Source organism: Cetorhinus maximus, chromosome 8 (genome assembly GCF_964194155.1).
Source record: "Cetorhinus maximus chromosome 8, sCetMax3.hap1.1, whole genome shotgun sequence".
NCBI classification, from domain to species: Eukaryota; Metazoa; Chordata; class Chondrichthyes; order Lamniformes; family Cetorhinidae; genus Cetorhinus; species Cetorhinus maximus.
This window is the reverse complement of record NC_135886.1, coordinates 126500503-126524460: the sequence shown is the minus strand read 5'-3', so window position 1 is coordinate 126524460 and position 23958 is coordinate 126500503. Positions and strand designations below refer to the sequence as shown.

General features: G+C 44.9%; 1 protein-coding gene across 4 annotated transcripts in view; it reads right to left on the bottom strand.

The window, feature by feature from the left end:
• Positions 1 to 1148: 1148 nt before the first annotated feature.
• Positions 1149 to 23958, bottom strand: part of col4a6 (collagen, type IV, alpha 6) — a 414921-nt gene continuing 392111 nt past the window's right edge. For all 4 annotated transcript variants that reach the window (XM_078547579.1, XM_078547580.1, XM_078547578.1 and 1 more), the window contains 7 exons: positions 21853 to 22014; positions 19601 to 19699; positions 16638 to 16784; positions 14531 to 14647; positions 10741 to 10932; positions 10005 to 10291; positions 1149 to 8244 (listed from right to left, as the gene is read on the bottom strand). In XM_078547579.1, the coding sequence (XP_078403705.1) occupies positions 7984 to 8244; positions 10005 to 10291; positions 10741 to 10932; positions 14531 to 14647; positions 16638 to 16784; positions 19601 to 19699; positions 21853 to 22014 (1265 nt within the window). In that variant the 3' untranslated portion in view covers positions 1149 to 7983. The remainder of the gene's footprint in view (positions 8245 to 10004; positions 10292 to 10740; positions 10933 to 14530; positions 14648 to 16637; positions 16785 to 19600; positions 19700 to 21852; positions 22015 to 23958) is intronic.

Here is a 23958-nt window from a genome sequence, read left to right as displayed (position 1 = left end):
GCCAATTATTTTGAAACTGTGCCCTCTCGTTCTTGATGTTCTCTTGAGTGGGAAGTTTCTCACTATTTACCCTGTTCACACCCCTCAGGATCTGTAGAACCCCATCTGGTTCATTGGAGCCCCTTTAGGGAAGGAAATCTGCCATCCTTACCTGGCCTACATGTGACTCCAGCGATGTGGTTGATTCTTAACTGGCCTCAGTTCAAGGGCAATTTGGATGGGTAACAAATGCTGGGCTTGCCAGTGATGCCCACCGCTCATTAAAGAATAAAAAAAAAAGCACCTTCAATTTAAAATGTCTCAAGATGCTTCATAGGGGCATTATGACAATGAGCCATATTAGGGTGAATGGCCAAGAGCTTGTCAAGGAGGTAGATTTAAAGCAGCTTTTAAAGGAGAAAGAAAGAGGAGAAGAGTTTTAAGGAGGGAATTCCAGAGCTTAGGGCCTAGGCAGCTGAAGGCACGGCCATCAGATGAACAGGTCCAAATACAGATTTGATACAGATGAATAGTGTATAAATAGGAACAGAGAAAAGAGATGGCTTCATTGGCCCAGGAGTGTGGTGGAAGAAAAAGGCAGGTTAGACTCTGATAGGCCCCCAGGCTGATGTGTGGGAAAAGCCTGCAGCGATGCTTGATGATTCTTCCAAAGCAGACAGTGAAGCTCGACTCAATGGACATTATCTGGATATAAAACAAAAACAGAATTACCTGGAAAAACTCAGCAGGTCTGGCAGCATCGGCGGAGAAGAAAAGAGTTGACGTTTCGAGTCCTCATGATAAGGGTCATGAGGACTCGAAACGCCAACTCTTTTCTTCTCCGCCGATGCTGCCAGACCTGCTGAGTTTTTCCAGGTAATTCTGTTTTTGTTTTGGATTTCCAGCATCCGCAGTTTTGTTATTATCTGGATATACCTTCGTATCAGGAGTAACAGAATTGGCAGCCCCTGGCTCTCACTGTTTAATCAGGTTGCTCAATGTGCCACATTACAGTGTTGCTGAGGAATGCATCTTTTCCAGGATTGTATACATCTGTATACATCTGTAAGGGCGCAGTGCAGTCCAATTTCTCAGTCATTAATTTTTTGCCTTGTGTTCTTAACAATCCTTGAGCACGATGACTAAAATAACAAAAGAATCAACCAAAATTGTGAAGATGATGAAATGTTTATTCTTCAGATTTAGTACATTGGTTAGATCCTTCAAACCGCATAGTCTGTCAATTATAAAGTTATCTCCACACAGGTGTTAAACAAGTAAAACATGGTGATTATTTTAAAGAATTGCATAGAACACAACAGTTACCTCAGGATAACACATTATTCGATTGTATCTTGTAACAAAAAAGCCCACCAGCTGCACCAGCTGTGTAGCAATCGAAGAATGCAATGGAAGAACAAAGTCAATGGAAAAGAAAATTGCCAGGGTGTAAAAGAGGCTTTTTGATATTATTATCACCCATTTGGCACTGCAGCCAATAATGAATTATTTTAAACCCAACTTTTTTTTTAAAAAGACTTTTGTTTTAGAATCTCTGCTGCACGTTTCAGTTTGGGTATGACACTTTAGCAAGCCACATGGGCATGGCAGTAGTTCCTGAATTACATAATGCAGTATTATGACTAAGATCTCCTACTTAAAGAGATCGGAATCTCAATTTAAGCCATCTCAAGGAAATAGTAATAAAGAGCCAGGCACTTCCCTTCAGAGCACAGGGAAAGAGAAATTAGAGGGCTAAAAAGCAAAGGGAAAAGCAGCTTCAAAGCTGTCTGCTTGCCCAGAGGATGGCATTGAGCACAAGAAAGAATAAAGATTTATTAAAATGGGCACTTATGCCCACTCTTAGTTAATAGTAGCACCACCAAGAGCCAGGATTTAGGCTCTAGGACATATACAGTCGCATTCGTTTCACCAGTTGTTGGTTTCAATGAGTTCAGCCTGGCAACACAGCAGAGTTTAATAATCATCTGCTTAATAATACTCAACTGTAAGAGAATAAACCCATTAACAGTATTTGTTTAAGAAAATGCAACATATCTGGCATATCTAAGCATTCAAGTGAGAGACACAGAAACAGGTTATACTTTCAGCAAAGAGGCTAGTTACTTTTAAGGGGATTACTATTGACATCAAGATAAAGTAGGCAGTGAAGGTCCGAAGGTGTTGGATATCCCACAAGTCACTATGTGGAACAATCATCAAACTTGCACGTGTGCAAGTCTGCCACAGCATAAGCCGCGGAAACCATCAGAAAATAGGCCACTTTAATGGCCTATCCTACCCAGTTACCTTTCCAGTGTGTTCAAATTAGCCTTGATGCTGTCTATGTAGGCACAGGGCAGGTCAAACCTTATGAAAATATGCATTAAAGAATCTCTGTATTTCATTTGTTGCTCATTTGTGCTGGGCATTCTGTACCATTCCTTTAGAATGACAAAAATCACCTCAAAAATGATTGCGTAGTGTACAAAGCCATACTGGTTACAAAGAAATCTGGTCACTTCTAAAAATACAGCACTTGGGGGTTAACTCTACCATCCCATGGCTCCAACAAGAGATATACACATGAAGGGTATGTGATTTGGGGATAGAGGTACTGTAGCTCATTTCTCCTGCTGTTCATGCACATTCCCTGATGTGAGCATAGAATTAAATAATTAGGTCTTTAATGTTAAACTGAGATTTCACTTGAAGGCAAAGGTACGTTAGGAAGGAACAGAGAAAGAAATCTTGGATCATTAGCAGTCCTGCAAAATTAACAAATTTGCTCAAAATGAGAGGCAGTGCTGCTTTTCTTTCCCTGTATCCAATTTGACGCCGGTCACTGAGCCCATTGAAATATCCTTCACTGTAATTTTTTGAAGCAGTTTAAAATGATCCAAGAAGAATCACAGGAGGCCATTTGGCCCATTGTGCCTATGTCAGCTCTTTGGTTGAGTTATGCAATTTGTCCAATTCCCCTTTGTTTTCTATAGCCATGTAATTCCACCCCCCCGCCCCCTACTTCTGGTATTTATCTAATTCTCTTTTGAATGTTACTCTTGAATGGGCTTCCACCGCCTTTTTGGGCAGTGGTTGAAATGATTAAAAACTTGGAAAACATTAAGACCCCATTTACATCATCGTTCCAAATGTAGCAATCGTGAAAAGGAGGCTCAATAATGTTTATGGAAGGACAAACTATCTGAGTTAGTTTCCCTCATATAACCAAAGTAACAGCTGCCTCTGGCTGCAATGTTGCAGGTTACCATTCTGTCTAGCTGTGGGAGATTTGGACTTGTAATGGCCACTAGTAAAATTTGTACATAGATAATTATGATGTACTTTGGGTCCAGCAAGCTTCCTTGTTCTAGATTCTTGGCTTACCTTGAAATCATACTCCAGGTTCACTTCATCTATCCCACACTAAAATAACATCAAATGGAACTCTAATCAGTGCTGAACTCTCTAACTGGTTTTGTCTATCCAAGACTGGGAAGGGTGCCAATCTTCCTTCAGCTTTCTGGCAGTCGGCTGGAGATCTGGCCAGACAGCTCAGCTGAGCAGGTCCTTTCCTGTCAAGGATCCAGTAAGTTAGGTTTCTTGCTAGCTACTTTTGCACTGGCAAAATGAAGACCGCCAACATGCACAAAGAAGATAGCTAAATCAAATTCCTTTGTCAGACTTTAAATTGAAAGCTGCTCTCTGTAATTTAAAAAAACACAGGAGTATCAGGTAAATTCAGCATTTCGTGCTCCCAGAGATGAAACATGCCTGAAGGGAGCAAAGCTCTGAAGAACTGTAGTTGAAATTGAACAATTCCTCAATTAGGGAACCTCGTGCACTGTAACCTCTCCAATCCAGAAATCTATTGTTCAGAAACACCAGTTGTCTGGAAAGTTTTGAGCAGATCCATGCATTCCCTCAATGTCATTGGCAGCATTTTAGTACAGTACTTTGGGAGCAAAAGCATGGAAAATACAATATTTGGATAAGTAAAATAATCTTTATTGCTGCTTCACTTTTATGTTTCAGGTGAATATTTATATCCATGGTGTTTTCCAGTTCACGCGTTTATGGTTAGGCATTCCAATGTCATTCTATAATTCAGAAATCCAGAAATGACTTAGCCCCAACATTCTGGACTGGAGCAGTTACAGTGCATCGGTTTCAAGTGCTTCCACCTTGGCTGGAGCTTTCCATATTCTGTCCCACCAAGACATCTTAATTTCAACCTTAGAAGAGGACTTCATAACCCAGCGATTTATCATTTCCAGTTCCACTTGGACTAGAATTGCCAATTAGTGCTAAATTTGGGGTAATTTTGCACTTTGGGCCTACATCCTCCCACAACTGAATTAAGACTAACCCAAAGTAATCTGAAACAAGTCCCTTACAGTCAGCAGACAGAGGAAACTTTGCAGAGCCCTTTTGACAAGAATAAAGAGTTTATTGATTACCGTACTTTCATTTGGCAGCTTATGTACCTCTGCAACATCACTGGCCAAAGGAAAGGCAATGTGAGCAATTAACATTTGGCCATTTGTTTTAGCAATTATAAATTGAACCTAAACAGCTTCGGAGTTTTTTTAATACAAACATTTAAATTTAAAATTTCAGTAGTACCAAATACTATTTAAAATAGAAACCTGACAGCAATAATCCTGTGTATACAGGTATGAAGCAACAACAACAAAAATAAGAGTTCAAATTTGGAATTGTTTACTTGTTTAAAATGAGAAAGAAATCAGTTGCAGACACAATGACAAGAGTACAATTGAGGACATTTCATCTGAATTCTGGAGTGTACATTCTTCCCTATAACCATCTATAGATGGCAGGGCAGATGTTGGGAGAAAGGGTGGGGTGGCAATTTTCTCAGAGTGAAGCATTCAGGCACTCACAGGCAGGTTCATGAAATTATATTTTGAACCCCCGATGCCCTGTGATAAGAAAATTAAGCTGAATGCTTTTGCAGTGCAGTGGAACAATAGAAAATAGCACCATTATGAATAAAAACACTTGCGGGTTTTAAAAAATATGTTGTTTTTCTTTTGCATGACAGGGGTTGCCACTGTCTGGTTTTGAAGTGCACACAATTTTCCAACATGCTCTTAAGTCATGTGAGGATTGGAAATAATTTAAGCCATGATCTAAATCCTTACCAGGCCTCTAATTATGTTCACTGTTGGGCTTTGAAACATGGCAAAAAGATTGCAACCCCACCCCCCAATCTATAAAATTATGCAGTTGAGCTGACTACCCAATTCAAAAACACTGCTCTTAATAAACATCTTTTTGGATGAGGGGCAGATTCTCAGCCTAACTGCCTTATCTATCTCTGACACATGCCTCTCACATATTCTTAATTAAAAACAAAACCCTCGACCATATTACATAGGGCTACCTCTGAAAGAAAAGCACCATGTTCAGTGAAGCCAGTTTCCGTGCTCAACAGAATGTCACTGTGGTCATGCATGGCTTCTTTGGCGTGTAAATGCTTAGCAATGGAGGAGCAGTCAGTGCCTCAGCAAATCGATGGCATGTGAAGCACAGGAGCCATTCAACCCTTTACTGCAAGCGAAGCACTGACATTAAATCACTTTGCTTACAGTTGTGACATGACTCAAGCTGATGTCACAAGCAACCAACACAACAATAGCTTCTCAACACAGATTGCATTAATGTGTCACATTTATGAAGTAAAAGGAAAGCTCTAGCAATTATATTTCAAGGTGTGACAGGGCCCCTTTCATTTGATTTAATCTATACATCAAACGCTGGTTCTTTCCTAAGCCCTCATCTAAGATTGACTTATCTCTGTAAACAAATTTCTCCAGGCAAAAAAGAGGCCAAGTCCTCCCTGCTTATTGGCGTGTCTTTATTGATCAGCTCGATCCTATAATCAATGCAAGGATGCATGTGCATTGTATCTTAATTCACTGTTACGATATCATTTACTAAATGCTGAAATGTGCATCAATGCACCACACTTGGCGAACACAGCCTGGGTTTTACATCATTGTATTATCTTATAATTGACAGTGAATCCGACAACTAAATGTACCAGAAATGGATCTGTCTGTGCCAAAGAGGGGCACAATTCTGGGTTAAAGGATTCTGTGCTAATGTGAAACGGTGACTGACAGACTTCACTATATTAGCCAAAGTCAACTGAGGTTGTTATAGGTGACACATCTGCTATTTAACCACTGCAGGCAGTTTTCAGTACAGTTGAGTGGTCACTTCCAACCTACCCACTTAACAGTGAGACGTTTGTGCTTTACAGAGGGTGAAAACAAAAGCAGAAGCTTTAATGCGCAAATATGAACGAAAGCCAGTCAAACATATCAGTGCAGAAACGCATGCATTCTTAGTAACTGTATCTGTGTCAAATCTATTCTGTGGTAGGAGAGAGAAAGTAGAGCAACAATTTCACTTTCTGAGGTAGCCATGAACTTTGAAAAGAGCACCTTTGTGATGAGTAAACGTGACACTTTCACAATGTTTTCAATTTCCTGCTTTTCTATTGCGACTCACGAAATAAGAATTGCAGGTGATAGCTTTAGACCGAGTCTCGCATACAGTTTGGTCATTGTGGAAAGTGATCTTATACAATTAGGCATGTACATTTAAAATACACTTTTTTATATATCTTTGTGGGAATTACAGAAAGCATCCCTATTTCAGGAGAGTAAATTGCAGAGTTGGGATGGGGGAGGGGGGGGGGGTGGTTTTGGGACGCATCCTTTAAAATTAAATTCCACAATAAAGCAAACTAATGTATTTACAGTATATAAAAAAGCCTTTGAAACACAGACCAGTTTATTTTCAGTAGATAAGATTGGCATGCAAATTCTTTGTATTGTCTGACATCTTTTGGTCAGCATCTATATGCCCTAGCTCAGAGGTCTGCAACCTGTGGCTCCCCAGTCACAAGCGACACATTAAGGACTCATGCGGCTCCTGACCCTAATTGATCAAATCCATTTTAATGGTAATTAAATGGCTTGTTTCGCTTTGCTAATAATGTACTTGCTTAAAAAGTATAACTCAATGAACAACCTTTTTTTTAGAAAAACATTTAAAATGTCGTGGCAATGTGTCTCTGTCTTGTTTTTCGTTATTTAACGAAAATTTAAGTAATACATTGCGGCTCTTAAGATTTGGGTCTTTGACTAAATTTTAAAAATGGCTCTTCTCGCCATTACTGTTGCCGACCCCTGTACCAGCCCCAGTGTCAGAGTTTTGTGATATGGCTGAGAGGAGGTGAACTGCAACAGGAGTCAGTTGCAACGTAATGACAAAGATGGAAATGCTTTTGGGTCAGGCCAACTTGGGGAAGGCGTGGTAATGCCGGTTAAGTGCAGGCATCATTTACAGGAACACCCAGTCCTATGAACAGTTAGCACTGTGAATAGTCAGGAACATAAGGAAACAGGTAATTGGTAGAGGTGCTGTTAAAAGAAACTCTCATCTCCACTCCCAAGTTTTTTAAAAAATCGTGAGTGGAAGAGCTGGTATTTTACTGCTGGTAGGGGTGACATAAAGTGTGGCACAGTCCAACAGAAATATATGAGAAACTGGAAGCAGGCTCCCCCAGCTTAACCATACATGAATGAATACAGATGATCCTGCACCCTCGTACAGTCTAGTGGCATCCATAATACATAGTACTGCTTATTTTACTCAGGCATGGATAGCATCAGCCTGATCAGATTGAAAGGAGCTACTGAAGATAAACTGCACCTGAATAGATTGGGCCAGACCAGAGCCAGGAAGTTTTGGCACCTTGGTATCTTATTTGCTCTTAAAATGGGGGCTTTGCAGAGTGGTAGGAATCAAGGCACACCATTTTTTTAAAAAATACAATCGGTTTTAGAAACCATCTCCTCCTAATATACAAAGTTTGTGAAGCCGGCTGGCAATTCATCGGAAAGGCCTGCTGTGCCTGCTGGCTGAGCAAGAGTCATGTTGGCGGGGAAGATCCGAGCTGGCTGGCCGCTACAAGTACTTAATGCAGACTTGGCAGCGGCTGACCCGTGTCCGCAGCTGGCCCGCTTTCAGTGTCTCCGAGGGCGGCGACTCCTCAAACTGCCGGCTCGCCTCCACGATGGTCAGCCAGAAGCTGTACTTGTTGGCAAAGTAGTGGCATGTGCCGCGGGCGCCGTTGCATTCAATGAAGGGCGTGGAGCGGAAGTCCTCCAGGCAGGAGCCGGGCGACACGAGAGACTGGCCCCCACCTTCAGCACCAGCAGCCGTGTGCTGGCAAGAAAAAAGAATTCAAAGGCATGGCGTTAAAGGCATGGCGACTGGCCGGATTCTCTGAACAACTATTCCCACCTCTAAATCGGACTGACGGGGTTAAATATTACAGGTCACCCACGGGCGGCAATGCAGGCGATGGCCCATAAAACAGTGCACCGTGCCATCGGTGGCGTGCCCACTGCCATGCCCCCACCCCGCTGCGATTTTACGAGCGGCGGGGGAGGCATCACGTGGGCCACCCACCCTTGGGCCAGTTGAGATCTTTAAGGGGCCAGTCAGATTTAATGGGGAGCAGGAGCGGGAGAGGCCTGCGCCCAATGTGGCAGGTTTGTCTCTGTGGGCTGTTGGCCAGTGAAGTAAGGGAAATAAGTAAGAAAGGCTCCTTTTCGGGTCCCAGGTGCCAATTGGAGGACCTGTTCCCCCCTCCACAACAGTTTTCCCCCCCTTCCCCTTACACCCTCCATCTCACCTGCCTCCCTGGGGCCTGTTCGAAATCATGGAGGTCCGGGTCCATCGCTGAACATTTCCTCAATGCGGAACCAGGAGTGGCCACCGCTTTGAGTGGCACTGCTGGCACCTCCTCCAATTGGCTGGCAGCTCTATGAGGCGGGACTTCCTACTGAAGCGGGGCTGAAGTCTCAGCCTCATACTAATTAAAGACCCGTTAGCCAAAGAATTAAAGCAGGGCGAGCTGGCCAAGTGGAGGAGGCGCACTCCCAACATTTACACTGGGGTCTGAGGAGCCCACCCTCAGCTTGTAACCCAGCCCATGGTATTTTAATAATATCCATTCATTATTCTAACCACTCACCTGTATTCTTTCCCATAACTCTGAAACCCTTTACCTCCCCTACATTTCCTTTCCTCCTTTACCCTTTGAAACTCAAAGCTTAATGTCACCTAATGTCTACTTCATGATTTATCCCATCTTCCCTGTTTCAACCTTGGTGGTGTCTGCACTTTGATCTGTAACCCTTCGTCTCAATTGAAACAAAGTTAAAACAAAGTAAGAGACACACACACACAGGTCAAGGCACGGAGAAGTGATGTTTTGCGATAATCTTTGAATGATGTTTCTGAGCCCAGCGGTTGGCACGGTGGGTATATACTGCCATGTGCATCATTGTGCCAGGGTCCCAGACCTGATTCTCAGTCTGTGCGGAATTGGCTGATTTGAGCTAGGGCAGGTCATGTGGTACTACAGTTCATCTCAGCAACCCTGAACTAGAGGGGATGGGGTAAGGGTGGGGTGGAATTAGCCAAAGATCCCACTCCTAACCTTTATACAGGGACCCTCGCTAAAATGTACACATGGACAACAGGGTGGGACAGGACAGGATGGAGTTTGTAATGCCACCCAAGGTAAATAGCCTGTTGACACCCATTGTCCAAATTAAGGGTGGACACTTGGATGATGTGTGCAATGGTAGGGAAGATGAAGGAAGCTAATGGAAAAATTCCACAATTTAAATAAAATACCCAGAAATGATTAATACGTGGTATAAATGCTTGGACTGGGACAGCAGTTTTGTTTTTGTAGCTGGGCTTCTGAAGTCTTCACCTCTGTCCTGCTCCGCAGAGCTGGAAGAGAGCCTTGTCCTCCAGGGAGCTACAGTCAGGGCTGACCCTACCACCGCTACCTGCCACTGCTACCCCGTGCTAGCTATCCCATCATGTACGTCCCTCCAGCACCCTGTCTAACCCATGTGGCGTGCCAATGGCAACGCCAATTTCTTCTGAAAGAAGTTAGCACTAACCATGAGGAAGGAGTAGCCTATCCAGAGACTCCGCCAACCATTAGGGCACTGTGGAATGGTTACGTCCTGGCTGTGCACGGCAATGGCCTGAGATGGCACCTCGCAAACTGAACAGCGGCTGATGTAGCGTCGGATCTGCAGATTGGAAACGGGCATCATGGGGATGGGGGCAGTGGTAGAAAGCCAATAGGACTTGTCGTTCCTGTTTGCATAGTGGCACACCTCATCGACGTTACAGTAAAGGAAAGGCATGGTGGTGAAACGGGGCAAGCATGAGCCAGCCATTCCTGTAGAAGAGCGAAGACAATATTATTCTTAAACGACATACATGCCTTTGCTGGATTCCAAGAGAATATCACATGGTTGTCAGTGCAATACTACATTCACCCACTTTGTACAACAGAAACCACAAGCCTCTCCAACAATGATTAACTTTTAAAATACAATCAGTTCTCTGGTAAATGCAGGTCCCATTTCTTCCAATTAAGGTGTTGACTCATGCTGGGGGCACTCCGCTCCATGGGCATCTGCTGGCAGCTGCCCAGAAAGCCAACATTCACATGCACTTCTAGACAGTACATGATGACAAACTATCTGGCTAGAGAAGACCAAGTGCTGGCCTGTCTTCACCAGAGGTGCACGTACACTTTGAGTTTGGGATGAGAACTGGAAACCCTGTGGCTTTTACCCCTTCCACGTCCTGCTGGAGGGAGGGGCACAGTGCCCTGGCACTCACCCAGATCCTGGTTGTGAGTCTTTTCTTGTCCTTCCACAAACAGCAAGCTGTATCCGTCCCACAAACTGTTCATTCCCAGTGGGCAGGCTGGCACAGTATCTGACTGACTGTGCTTCACCAGCGTGTAGCCCACACTCACACTCCGAGCTGGCAGCCCTGGCAGCCCTGCTGCTCCCGGGTTCCCACGGTTACCTGGGAAAAAAAATAATTAATAAGCCAAAAGTGTTTTGTGGCTTTTCGAATGTTAAAATACGTACTGGAAGCCCATCCTTTTATCGATTGTTTTATTGTGGACATGATGTGGTGACAGTTATTGAATTGCATTTAAGTTAACAGTGACTCTGTATAAGCATTCAGGATTCAAATCCAAGCCAACACAAAGTATTAGGTGCAAGCGTAGCCTATTCCCCATTTCGAGCCTGCTCCACCATCTCACAAGATCATGGTTGATCTGACTGTGTCCTCAATTCCACCTAGCTGCCTGCCCCCCATTACACTTGGCTCCCTTGTCAATCAAAAATCTGTCTAACTCAGCCTTGAATATATTCAATGACCCAGCCTCCACAGCTCTCTGGGGGAGAGAATTCCACAGACTAATGTCCCTCTGAGAAAATATCTCCTCATCTCAGACTTAAATGCAAGACCCCTAATTTTTAAACTGTGCCCCCTAGTTTTAGACTCCCTACAGAAGAAACATCCTCTCAGCATCCACCCTATCAAGTCCCCTCAGAAAATTGTATGTTTCAATAAGATCACCTCTCATTCTTCTAAACTCCAATGGGTATAGTCCCAACCTGCTCAACCTTTCCTCATAAGATAACCCATTCATCCCAGGAATCAGTCAGTAATTCTCTGAACGACTTCTAATGCAATTATATCCTTTCTTAAGTAAGGAGGCCAAAACTGTACACAGTACTCCAGATGCGATCTCACCAAGGCCCTATATGCTGTAACAACACTTCCCTACTTTTATGCTCAATTCCCCTTCATCTAAGTCATTGATATAGATTGTAAATTGTTGAGGCCCCAGCACTGATCTCTGTCGCACACCATTAGTTACAGCTTCCAACCCAAAAATGATCACGTTATCTCTACTCTCTGTTAGCTAACCAATTCTCTACCCATGCCAATATGTTACCACTTCACCACTACACCATTGTGTAGTAACCTTTGATATTGCACCTTATTGAATGCCTTTGGGAAATTCAAATACATCACTTCTACAGGTTCCCCTTTATCCACCTTGTTTGTTGCTTCCTCAATGAACTCTAGTAAATTGGTCAAACATGATTTCCATTTCACTAAACCATGTTGACTCTGCCTGATTGCATTATGATTTTCTAAATGTCCTGCTATTACCTCCTTATTAATAGATTCTAGCATTTCCCTATGATAGATGTTAGGCTAACTGGCCTATAGTTCCCTGCTTTCTGTTTCCCTCCTTTCTTAAATAATGGTGTTACATTTGCGATTTTCCAAATCCTGAATCTAGGAAATTTTGGAGGACCACAAATAATGCATCTTCTATCTCTGCAGTCATTTCTTTTAAGACCCTAGGATGCAGGTCCTCATGCCCAGGGACTTGTCAGCTTTTAGTTCTAATAGTTTTTCTAGTACATTCTCCCTAGTGATTGTGGTTGTTTTAAGTTCCCCCCTCCCTTTCATTCTCAATGTTAACGAATTCCGTGCAGCCTTGCACTGACTGTCAGCAGTGGCTCAATTGTGGTGGTCTGGTCTCTGAGTCAGGCGGTTGAAGGTTCGCGCTTCAGGGACTGGAGAATATAGCCTAAGCTGGTAATTCAGTCGATTGCTGCACTGTTGAAGGTGTTGTCTTTAGGGTATTACATTAAACCCGAGCCCAGTCCGCCCTCTTGGGTGAACATGAAATATTCTTGGTCCAGACATGGACAAAAGAGTTGAATTCCAGAGCAGAGGTTTGAGTGACCACCCTTGACATCAAAACAGCATTTGACCAAGTGTGGCATCAAGGAGCCCTAGCAAAATTGAAATCAACAGGGATCAGGGGAAAACTCCTGTCTGGCTGGAGTCATACCTCGCACAAAGGAAGGCAGATGTTGGAGGCCAATCATCTCACCCTCAGGACATCACTGCATGTGTTCCTCGGACTGGCGTCCAAGACCAACCATCTTCGGCTGCTTCATCAATGTCCTTCCCTCCAACATAAAATCAGAAGTGGGGATGTTTGCTGATTATTGACAGGTTTCAGTACCATTCAGAACTCCTCAGATAGGGAAGCAGTCTGTGTCCATATGCAGCAAGACCTGATCAACATTCAGCTTTGGGCTGATAAGTGGCGAGTAACATTTGCACCACAGAAGTGCCAGGCAATGATCATCTTCAACAAGAATAATCTAACCATCTGCCCTTGGCATTCAATGGCATTACCATCGTTGAATTCCCCACTATCAACTTCCCGGGGGTTACCATTGACCAGAAACTGAACTGAAACAACCATAAAAATACTACGGCTACAAGAGCAGGTCAGAAGCTGAGAATTCTGCAGTGAGTAAACTCACCTCCTGACTCCCCAAAGCCTGTCCACCGTTTACAAGATACAAGTCAGTGGCATGAAAGAATACTCTCCATCTGCTTGGATGAGTGCAACTACACCATCCAGGACAAAGCAGTGCACTTGATTGACATCCCGTCCACCAACTTAAACATTCACTCCCTCCACCATTGGCACATAATGGCAACAATGCATACCATACATAAGATGGACAGCAGCAACTCGCCAATGCTCCGTAGAGAGCACCTTCCAAACCCGCGACCTCCACCATCTAGAAGGACAAGGGGAGCAAATGCATGGGAACACCATCACCTGCAAGTTCCACTCATCAGTCTCACATCATCCTGACACGGAAATATATTATTGCTCCTTCACTGTCACTGTGTTCAAGTCCTGGAACTCCCTTCCTAACAACACTCTGGGTGTAGCTAAACAAGATGGACTGCAGTGGGTCAAGAAGGTGGCTCACCACCAACTTCTCAAGGGCAATTAGGGATAGGCAATGAATGCTGGCCTAGCCAGTGATGCCCACATCTCACTGCATGAAGGGAAAAGAAAAACAGATGACAAATAAAATTTAGTGCAGAGAAGTGTGAAGTGATGTATTTTGGAAGGTGGGATGAGGAGAGGCAGTGTAATTTAAATAGTACAGAGAGATGTGAGTGCTCACATGGACAAATCTCTGAAATCTGGCAGGATAAGTTGATAAGGTCTTTCCAAATAAATCCATAGAATACAAAAGCAAGGTAGATATGCTAAACCTTTATAAAACACTGGTTAGGCCTCAGCTGGAGTATTGGTAACATCATGAAATTTCCCACAACATTTCAGAGGAGATTTCCAAGCAAAATTTGCCAATTTGTCACTCAAGCAAGTATTAGGATAAGTGACCAAAAGCTTGATCAAAGAGGATGGTTTTAAAGAGCATCTTAATGGAGTTGAGACAAGTAGAGAGGCTGAGGGGGAGAATTGCAGAGCTTAGGGCCCAGGGAGCTGAAGACATGGGCTGAATTTAATGCCCCATCCCGAGAAGCGTTTGGTGGCGGGGGGGGCATTTAATCAGACGGGAGGGTGGCAAGTGGGGGCCCTGCCACTTTCCTGCCCCTGCCTTGATTAAGTCTGGGACAGGAAGGCTTGTGGGCGGCCTTCCTGCCTCACCACCAATTGAGGCCCTTAAGTAGGCAATTAATGTATTAAGGGCCTCATCCCACTGCTGCTGGTATTAACCCAGATTTTAGATTGTTTGTGTTTTTGAGTTACCTTCTAATCCAGGTGGTCCAGGGTATCCCTTCAGGCCTGCATCTCCCACCAAACCTGGAGGGCCAGGAAAACCATTTGGTCCCACTCTACCTGGTTTTCCAGGCTGGCCCTTGATACCTGCATTACGAAAAAAAAGAAGGAAAACTTACCACTTGCACAACTCTAGCAGTGTTGATGCTTGCAATTCTCAAAGGGAGTCTGAATGCAGCATCAAAGGGTAGTCTCAAGGTGGCATCAAATTATAGCCGCTTTGAGGCATCCTGTTGGACCATGGCGGTCAGACTTCCTTTGAGAATCACAGGTACAGGCAACTCTACAAATTGCAACTGGAACATATCCGCACCTCGGTTCAATGTCCTGGTTTACACAATAAAGGAGGAACCAGGGGATGGTGATATATAAGGAACAACGCCCTAGTCAAGCAACAAGGTTCTGTGAGAATAAGGGAAAAAATTATTTATACTTTTAGGATATTTGCATTCTGCCAGACTACTCGTGATGTAACAGCAATATAACTGCCAGTCAGGGGTTTTACTCAGCCCTTTATCCTGTTCTGCCTCATACAAGAACAAATCCTCGCTTTCCTTCAATCATTACTCTTCCATTCAACAACACGGATAATTCAGGATCGGGAAGGCGGAGGAACATTCTGCCTTAAGGTTGTGAGCGTGAGTCGGGGCTATTTCTGGGTCCTAACTCCCACCACCAATCCCCCACCCTGACTGTCTGGGGGCATGCCTGCAAGGGCTTTCTAGAGGCGGCAAAATTAAGAGGCCACCTTTGCATCCGCCATTCAATTCTGATGGCGGGTGGGACTCTGAGGTTGCAGAGGCTCAATCAGTGGAGCCCCAGCCTTGGAAAGACGGAAGCCCTGCTGGGAGAGGTTTGCGCCCACTGTCAGAGAGGGAGTGTGTGGGCGCCTCTATCTTGAGGCACCTCTGAAGAGGTTAGATTTCAATTGAAAAGAACTCTGGCTACAGCTGCGAGGTCATCCCTGTGAAGGGGAAACCCATCCACAGGGTGGCTGACGGTAACTGCAGTGGTCCCACCGATGGCCACAGCTCTGGTAGGTGTTTGGTTGGAAACCTTGTGCACCCCTAAGGTCAGCCGCCAGGCACTTACCAGGGTATAGGCTTCAGTGGGAGGAGCCTGTCCACCTCAGAGAAGATCCTGGCGGTGACTCTAATCAGCTCACAAAAAAGCACTTACATGGATTGGCTATCTGCGCTGTGGGGCGGGTAGCCTCTGCAGGTGTTGACCTGCCTCCGGGTAACTTTGCCCAGAGGCAGGAATGGGTTGGGTCTATTCTGCTCTAAATGCTGCACCTAAAGAACTGGAGAGATTCCATCCAGAGTCTGCTTGTAAGGAAAAAAAATCCCAACTCCCTTTCAGACTCCCATTAGCAAACACCCAGTATGAAATTGCGTCATGTGCAGTTGGTTAAAATAGCCTCTGAACGTCACTATTTGTTTTAAACACAGCTTTTAATGGCATACTACAGAAAGCAAAGAATCCGGGTCTTTATTCTTTTCCTGTCATATCCACCTACTTCTTTTTTTGGCAGATTGGAGAGCTCAGTCCCAGCCATGAGAAATCCCTTGTACACACTCTTGGCCATTATTGTCAGATTAATAAGGTTCTATGCTCCAAGTATACAGTCCCAAAAAAGTTCCTTTTCCTTGTAATCTTACTGTGTCTCTCTCTAATTCATGCTTTGTCAGGACCTTTGAACTGTGGAACACTGGGGCAAATTCTTCAAAACCACATGGGCAGAAGCTGCCTAATTTTCATCCCATTAAACCCAGTGATCAGTAGGCAGGTGATCCACTGTGCTACAAGTCATGTAGTGAGAAAAGACTTGTACCCGCTTCTCTCCCTCAGCTTTCTCATCTTCCTACACTTTGAAAGGTTTTTAAAGCTCAATTCTAGGTGGGTCACCTTAACCACAACTTGTACATTTATTTCACCTTCTCTCCTACTTTCCGATTGTTGACTCTCGTTGTCTTTGCACACTGTAGCCCTCGGCCATTCATTTAGTCTAAAACAATTTGACTTGACTGTGAAATAATACTAATGTATGACATTTATAGCACATGATCTTGCGTACCTGGAAATCCTAAGAAACCAGGGCTGCCTTGGTCTCCCACAGGACCTGACGGTCCATCAGGTCCTGCATAACCTGGATCACCTGGGTTTGAGGGCAATTCACCGATTTGTGCTGGTGGTCCTTGGAATCCTGGTGGTCCTGCGGAGCCTGTACAGAACATAGCATTGCATTGGTTATTTACTGTGCCAAGAAAGAGAATGACTGGATATATGCTTATAAGATATGTTTTAAAAGCAGAATATAGTCAGCTCATAAGAAATAGGAGGAGTAGGCCATAAGATCCTTGAGCTTGCTCCACCATTCAATAAGATCAAGCCTCTGATCTTCTACATCAACTCTATTTTCCCAGCCTACCTCATATCCTTTAATTCCTTTAGTGTGCAAGAATATATCAATCTCAGTCCTGAATATATTCAATGACTGAGCATCCACAGCCCTCTGAGGTAGAGAATTTTAAGGATTCACAACTCTCTGAGAGAAGTGCTTTCTTCTCATCTCAGTCTTAAAATCACCGACCTCTTACCTTGAGACAGGGAAACAGCCTCTCAGCACCCTCCCTGTCAATCCCTTGAAGAATTTAATGCACTTCAATCAGATCACCTCATTATTCTAAATTCCAGAGAACATTGGCCCATTCTGCACAATCTCTCAAATCTTTGGGCTGAATGTTACCACGGGCTTCAGGACCCCAAAGTTGGAAGCAGACCCGAGTTCTGAGCCCGCACTTGATGGCAGTGGGACTGGTTTGGCAATTTTACGGAAGGAATTTGGCTGTCTCCTGGCTCACCATCCAATTAAGGACTCTTAATGCCACCAGTCCAACCAGAGGTCTACCCCCTCATCAGAGCCAGTGGGAGAGGAAGGTGCTGATGAGGCAGCATGGGGATCCTTGGGGCCACCTCCAGGTAAGAAAAGCAAGCATAAGAAATTTGGCAGGTCAAGAATCGGAGGGGAAACTGCTCTGGGGCTATCGCTCGGGCTGCGATGACTCTTTTCCCTTCCCACAGTCTCGTCTTTGAGCTATGGAGCCTCCGACTCCAACGGCACCCCAGGCTGCTAAAGGGAGGCGGCTTGCATTGAGCTGGCAGCTTCTCCATGAGGTGGAGTGGAGGGGTCGGGGGGCTGTTGGTGGGTCATGCATGGAAAACCATTCTTAATCAGACCCTGGATGAAATAAATTGGCTGCCCGCCTTCCTTTGTCAGGCAGCCACTCTGCATCCAGTCCTGTTGCTGCGAAGCTTGCGTGGCGAGCTATTCCAACATGGCTCTCAGCTATTTCCTCAGCCTCAGGCTGCCCAGCCTGCCATCTTGGTGCCGGGAAAATCCTGTCCTTTGGATTTGAGTGGTGGCTCCATGTGGTATTTCTAATTTAACAACTCGCAACAGCGTACTGGAGTACCCAGGCTGCACTTTTATTGACCATTATCTAGCTAAATGGTAGCGTTACCCAGAGATCGCAACATGAAACACTTTCACAAGTACTGACTACTATGATCATTCCTGCATGGTCTTTTGGTTTTAAGGATAATGAGTTGGAGAGCAGTCTAGCAAAACAAGGCACTGATTATAAATCTGATCACCAATACGTGAACAGAATACAGGCCCTGAATTTACACAGGTCATGGTTCTGGCTGTTACACTGGAATGCACCTGTTGGCATACTGTGTGGATCAATGTTGAGGGCATCTCTTCTGCATGGGGCCTGTGGACACCTGTACCGATAGCCGAGGCACAATCTCAGCCCCGCAACTCTGGTTCCTGTTGCTATCCGTGAGGGGGGATAGTACCTGAAATCTCCCCTGGAGAGAACATGTTTTGTCTGCTTACTTTCCCTTTGGCCTTCAGTAAAATAGCAAAATTCAGATCACCAGTTAGAAATGTTGCACAATGCTCCAGCATTCTTGAATGATGAGGCATTGATCTCAGATACATTCCTTTGACATCTGGTTTCAATGTGTGTGGTTCAGGTTCACAAATGGCTTTTTACCAGTCTTTTAGGTTATAGAAACTGCCCATCCATTACAACACATTGTCACGTATTGTCTCAGTGGTAAACAACATATCAGGTAAGAGCCTGGAGAATAATGCAGGCAAGATGGTTGCCTGTTTGTACAATGGATAGGCACAGCAGAAGCTACAAGACCCAGAAAGAAAGGAGATCAGCAGAAGGAGGGGCATCTTCTATCCACTAGTTGCCATGGCAAACTGCCCAACAGAAGTGGGCACAGGTTGCAGAGCATGCCAGACAATCAGACTACCTGGGCCTGCACTGAGATCCAGCAGTCTGCAGCCAAGTTCTATATGGCCACAATTTCTTGAGGTCACGCATCGTGGGGGCCTCAAGCGCCCTTAGTGGAAGGTCACTAAAACAACAAACCAGACACCTTAATTTAATGGTGATGAGGATCCCTCTAAGTACAGCAATGTGAACACTGCTTGCTGACTGTTCCTGCCACGATTTGTTGGGCGGGTTAAGGAAGTGACGTTTCAGGCGCACAAAGGCACCAATTTCACAAAAGCTCCCGATCCAGGTGCAGCAGGATCCTTATTAACCTATATAAATATTACCCGTGTTTGATTCAAGCAGTCATCAAGGCCAATCACTGAGCGAAGAGGGTGCTGTGGCCACACTTCTGCGGCCATTTTGGCACCACGCAGTACGATGCAGAATTTGACTTCATGGCAGCCATTTTGGACTTGGAAAACGTGTGAAATGATTGCAAATTTCTACCTCTTTGTAACCGATTGCTACCCCTTTGTAACTAGTCTCTACCCCTTTGTAATCAATTTCCACCAATTTTGCAATCGATTCTGAAATGGAATGCAAATGATGCTAAGTTCTCTTACTGAGTTGCCGAATCTTCAACAAATTTATTTTATCCATTGAACAAAGTTTGCCACGGGTAACCGATTCCTAGAGAGAACGCCCACCATATATGTCACTGCAATAAAACATATCTTACCTTGAGCACCAGGGTCCCCTTTGGGTCCTGGGTAACCTTGATCGCCCACAGGACCATCCGTGCCTGGAAATCCCATTCTGCCTTGTTCTGACCTTTGGCCTAAAACAAAGAATTGAGCTTTTTATTATTACCTTATACCCACCATCAGGGTTTATTAGCCCTTCACATCAGCCTAAAAAAAGGTTCTCACAAAATTTAAACCTGAAAACATTACTATTCAGTATTTAATCCCCACTTATCAGCTGATTGTCTAAAGGTAAAGGGTACTCTTGCGTCGGTTTATGGGTGGTTGGGAGGGAGGTTGGGTGGGGCAGTCGGGTGGTGTTTCTGTAGTCGTGAGGAGGGTTTCATGTTGGTTGGATTGAATGGTTGGGAGAGGTGGTTGTGGAGGGCGTGTGCAGTCGAGGGGTGGTGCAACTGTGGAGGTGGCGCAATCAGGGGAGTGCAGTCATGGGGTGGGTATGCAGTTGGGGGTGGGTATGCTGACGGGGTGTTTCAGACAGGGAGGTGTGCACAGTCGGTGAGGGGGCTGTGCAGTCAAGGCGTTGCAATTGGACGGGGGGGTTGCAGTCAGGGGTGTATAGTCGAGAGGTCCCATGTGGGTTGTGGGGTCCCTTGGCGGTATCGGGGGGTGGGGGGCAGTCAGGGTGGGGTGGGGGGGCTAGTATGGGGGTGGGCGGGTAGTTGGGGGGATCCTCTGGGGCGGTGGGCTGGTCCCGCGGGGGTTCGTGGAGGGGTTGGAGGAGTAGTCCCATTAGGGGTTGGGGCGATGCGGAGGGTGGTCCGGTGGGGGTTGGGGGGGGGGGGGGGTGTAGTGTGGGGGTGGGGGTAGTCAGGAGTCCCATGGGGGGTTCTGGGGAGGTCAGTGCAACAGTTACCCAGAAGCTAAAAGTGTTTTTAATTCTTCTAACTGTTTCTGGGTTAAGTATTGCTGTATGACAGTCAGAAGTATCTGAGGTTTGTGATTTAAATTGCTTTTTCGGATGGTTCCAATTACAAGGCAATTGCCCATTGGAAGTTTGAACTTCACAGGCAATTGCCATGCAGTCCTTACCTGGGAACCTCTGGGGGTTGTTCCCCAGCGCATCTTTGGGGTATCTCCTAGATACACTGCCCTGGAACTTGGAAGTTACAGGCCGTTGTTAGTATTCTCCCTTCATTGCTAGGAATGGGTCTGGGTCTGCCAGCATAATCAAACCCAGTACCACACTGATATGGTCATTATTCATATATGCTCCTAGATATTGTTTGTTAGCAGGCTATTCAACTGTGAAAGTGCCACAAGTCAACCTAACACAACATCTACATATATACTATTGGTCGGGTCATTGGATAGCAATCAGAAACAGGAACCATATCTGACTTGTTCAATCCCCAAGCCCAGGGCAGCCAAGGCCAAATCTTGCACTTCAGCTTCTGCCCATCAAATGGGAAATGAATCTGGAAATGAACCTCCTTACTGACTATGGCTCAGTTCCACACTGGACAGCAAACTGCCCAGTGAACCATCAGGGAGTTTCAATTTCTCTTCTGAAGTGTAGAGTTCACTGCATATTGAGTCACACATTCAAATACAAAGCAATCACAATTAGAAAACATCTACTGTACTACAAACAGGAAAACACAACGGTTCGATTTAAACAAGGAAAAGCAGCATTTTAAAAAAATCTGGCAACTTCTGTAATTATAAAAAAAAGGGTTAAAGAAGGAAGATAACAAAGGAATGAAGGGGTCATTTTCAGAATAAACTACTCCCTTCTCCCAATCTACAACATACTGAAAGGCAGATTAAAAATGTGCTGAGATAAAAGCAAAATACTGCAGATGCTGGAAATCTGAAAGAAAAAAAGGAAATGGCTGGAAAAACTCAGCAGGCCTGACAGCATCTGTGGAGAGAAACGCAGAGTTGACATTTCGAATGTCCGGCTCTGAAGAAGGGTCTTACGGACTCGAAACGTCAACTCTGTTTTTCTCTCCACGGATGCTGTCAGGCCCGCTGAGGTTTTCCATCATTTTCTGTTCTTCCTTCTCTCTTAAAAATGTGCTGTCTGGCAGCCTCATGAGCACCTGCCATCTCTCTCTCTCGCTCAAGAAATCTCGGAGCATTATGAACGCTGATCAGGGAAGTAGATAAACTGGACACAGGTGTACACCCTTGTGTATATCTTTAATCTTCAATAGGCATTGACCCGCCTGCTGGAACTAGTGGAATGTTTTACTAAGAAGGATAAAAGTTACACTTCATTGCTTACCCTTCAGTCCTGGAGTGCCTGGGGCTCCTGGGATTCCAGGAGACCCAGGGTTCCCCCGCAGGCCTCCTCGTCCTGAGGCTCCTGGAAGGCCTGGGTTACCAGGTTCCCCCCTTTCAAAACCCAAGCCTGGCTGCCCAGGAGGACCAGGTGGGCCTGGAAGACCTACAAAGTGTAAAAAGGAAGTTTTCATGAGCATAAATGTTTCACATTTACCAGCAATTGTTCAACAAGCCATCTAGGACCAGCAAAAAGGTCACGGGCCCAGTTTTTGAAACAACAGAATCTGCTACTAACAATGTGCAGTGCATTCTTCTTTTTTTTTTGAAGAGCATCTAAAAACTTGATCAATGGGATATAAAAGGAGGAAACAAAGGTGGCAAGGTTTAGGGAGAGGTTTCCAGAGCATGGGACCAGGACAGCTGAAAGCGCGAGTGCTAATGGTGAGGCGAGGCATATGGGTGATAGAGAAGAGGCTGGACCTGGAGCTATGCAGTGATTTCAGAATTTTGTACAGCTAGGGGAGGTTGCAGAGTTAGGAAAGGGTGAGCCCCAAAAGGCATGCAAACATGGAGATGATTATTTTTAATTGAAGGCATTCGGGGGACCAGGAGGCTCTACAGATCAGCAAAATACAGGGTGATGTCTGAGTAAGAGGTGTGGGTTAGGATATATGAAGCAGTACAGTTTCTCATGTAATATTCCAATAGCAAAGCCACTGCCACTATATTCATCCGTTAGATGTTGATACAAATTGGAGGCAAACAAACCAGGCACAGCTAACTATGAACCTCACAGCTTGTAGTCATGACTGTGGTTGTTGGGATCAGACCATAGCTAAGATGAGTTTGTCTTTTCTAACACCCAGAGTGCCCACAGAAACCACTCTCTCGCTTGTGCCATTCCCACAGGTCCATCTATTCCATCTATTATCGCTCTTCTATCAGCTCATCCTGTGCATATTACCATCACCCCAACTTTCAATAGTCTTTTCCCATCTGGTGTCCTTCACATTAACTTCCAAAAGTGCTATCCTTCAGTGTATGCCCTGCTTATTTCAATGACCAGTGTCAAAAGCAATGTTGTGTGCATATATAATGAATTATGAAACAGACAAGAAAGGTTCCACTAAGCACTTTATTCTAATAAGAACTGAGCCCAAACTATGCCTCATTGATTGAATGTGAGCTTCACTGACTAGGCCAGCATTTATTGCCCACCCTAATTGCCCTTGAGAAGATGGTGGTGAGCTGCCTTTTTGAACCACTGCAGCCCAGCTGGTGTAGTTCACCTACAGTGCTGTTAGGGAGGGAGTTCCAGGATGCTGACTCAACGACAGAGAAGGAACAATAATATAGTTTTAAATCAGGATAGTGTGTGACCTGCATGGGAGTTTGCAGGTGGTAGTGTTCCCACACACCTGCTGTCCTTCTCTTTCTAGGTTTGGAAAGTGTGATCTAAGGAGGCTTGGTAAGTTGTTGCAGTGCATCTTGTAGATAGTGCACATTGCTGCCACTGTGCATCGGTGGTGAAGAGAGTGAATACTTAAGGTGGTGAGTGGGGTGTCAATCAAGCAGGCTTCTTTGTGCTGGATAGTGTCGAGCTTCTTGAGTGCTGTGGGAGCTGCACTCATTCAGGTGAATGGAGAATTTTCCAACATACTCCTGACCTGTGCCTTGTAGATGGTAGACAGGCTTTTGGGAGTTAGGAGGCGAGTTACTCTCCACAGAATTCCCAACCTCTGACCTGTCGTTATAGCCACAGTATTTATATGGCTGGTCCAGTTCAGTTTCTGGTCAATGGTAACCTTTAAGGCTGTTGATGATGGGGAATTCAGCGATTGTAATGCTGTTGAACATCAAGGGATAGACTGGCGAACCATTTCACTACAGTGCTTCCCGAACTAAAGTGACAGCAATGGGGTGAATTTCCTTGGGTTTCTTCTGCTTCACCACCGCAACTTAAAAAGTCCGTAAACATGTGTAAACTGGGTTCCTGCTGAAGTTCTACTGCGGTTACGGTAGCGATCTGGGAGAAGTGTAAAAGAAATTCAGCCCCTCTCACAATCATGTCACCAAGATACGGCCAGGAAACTCAAAAAGGAGTGAA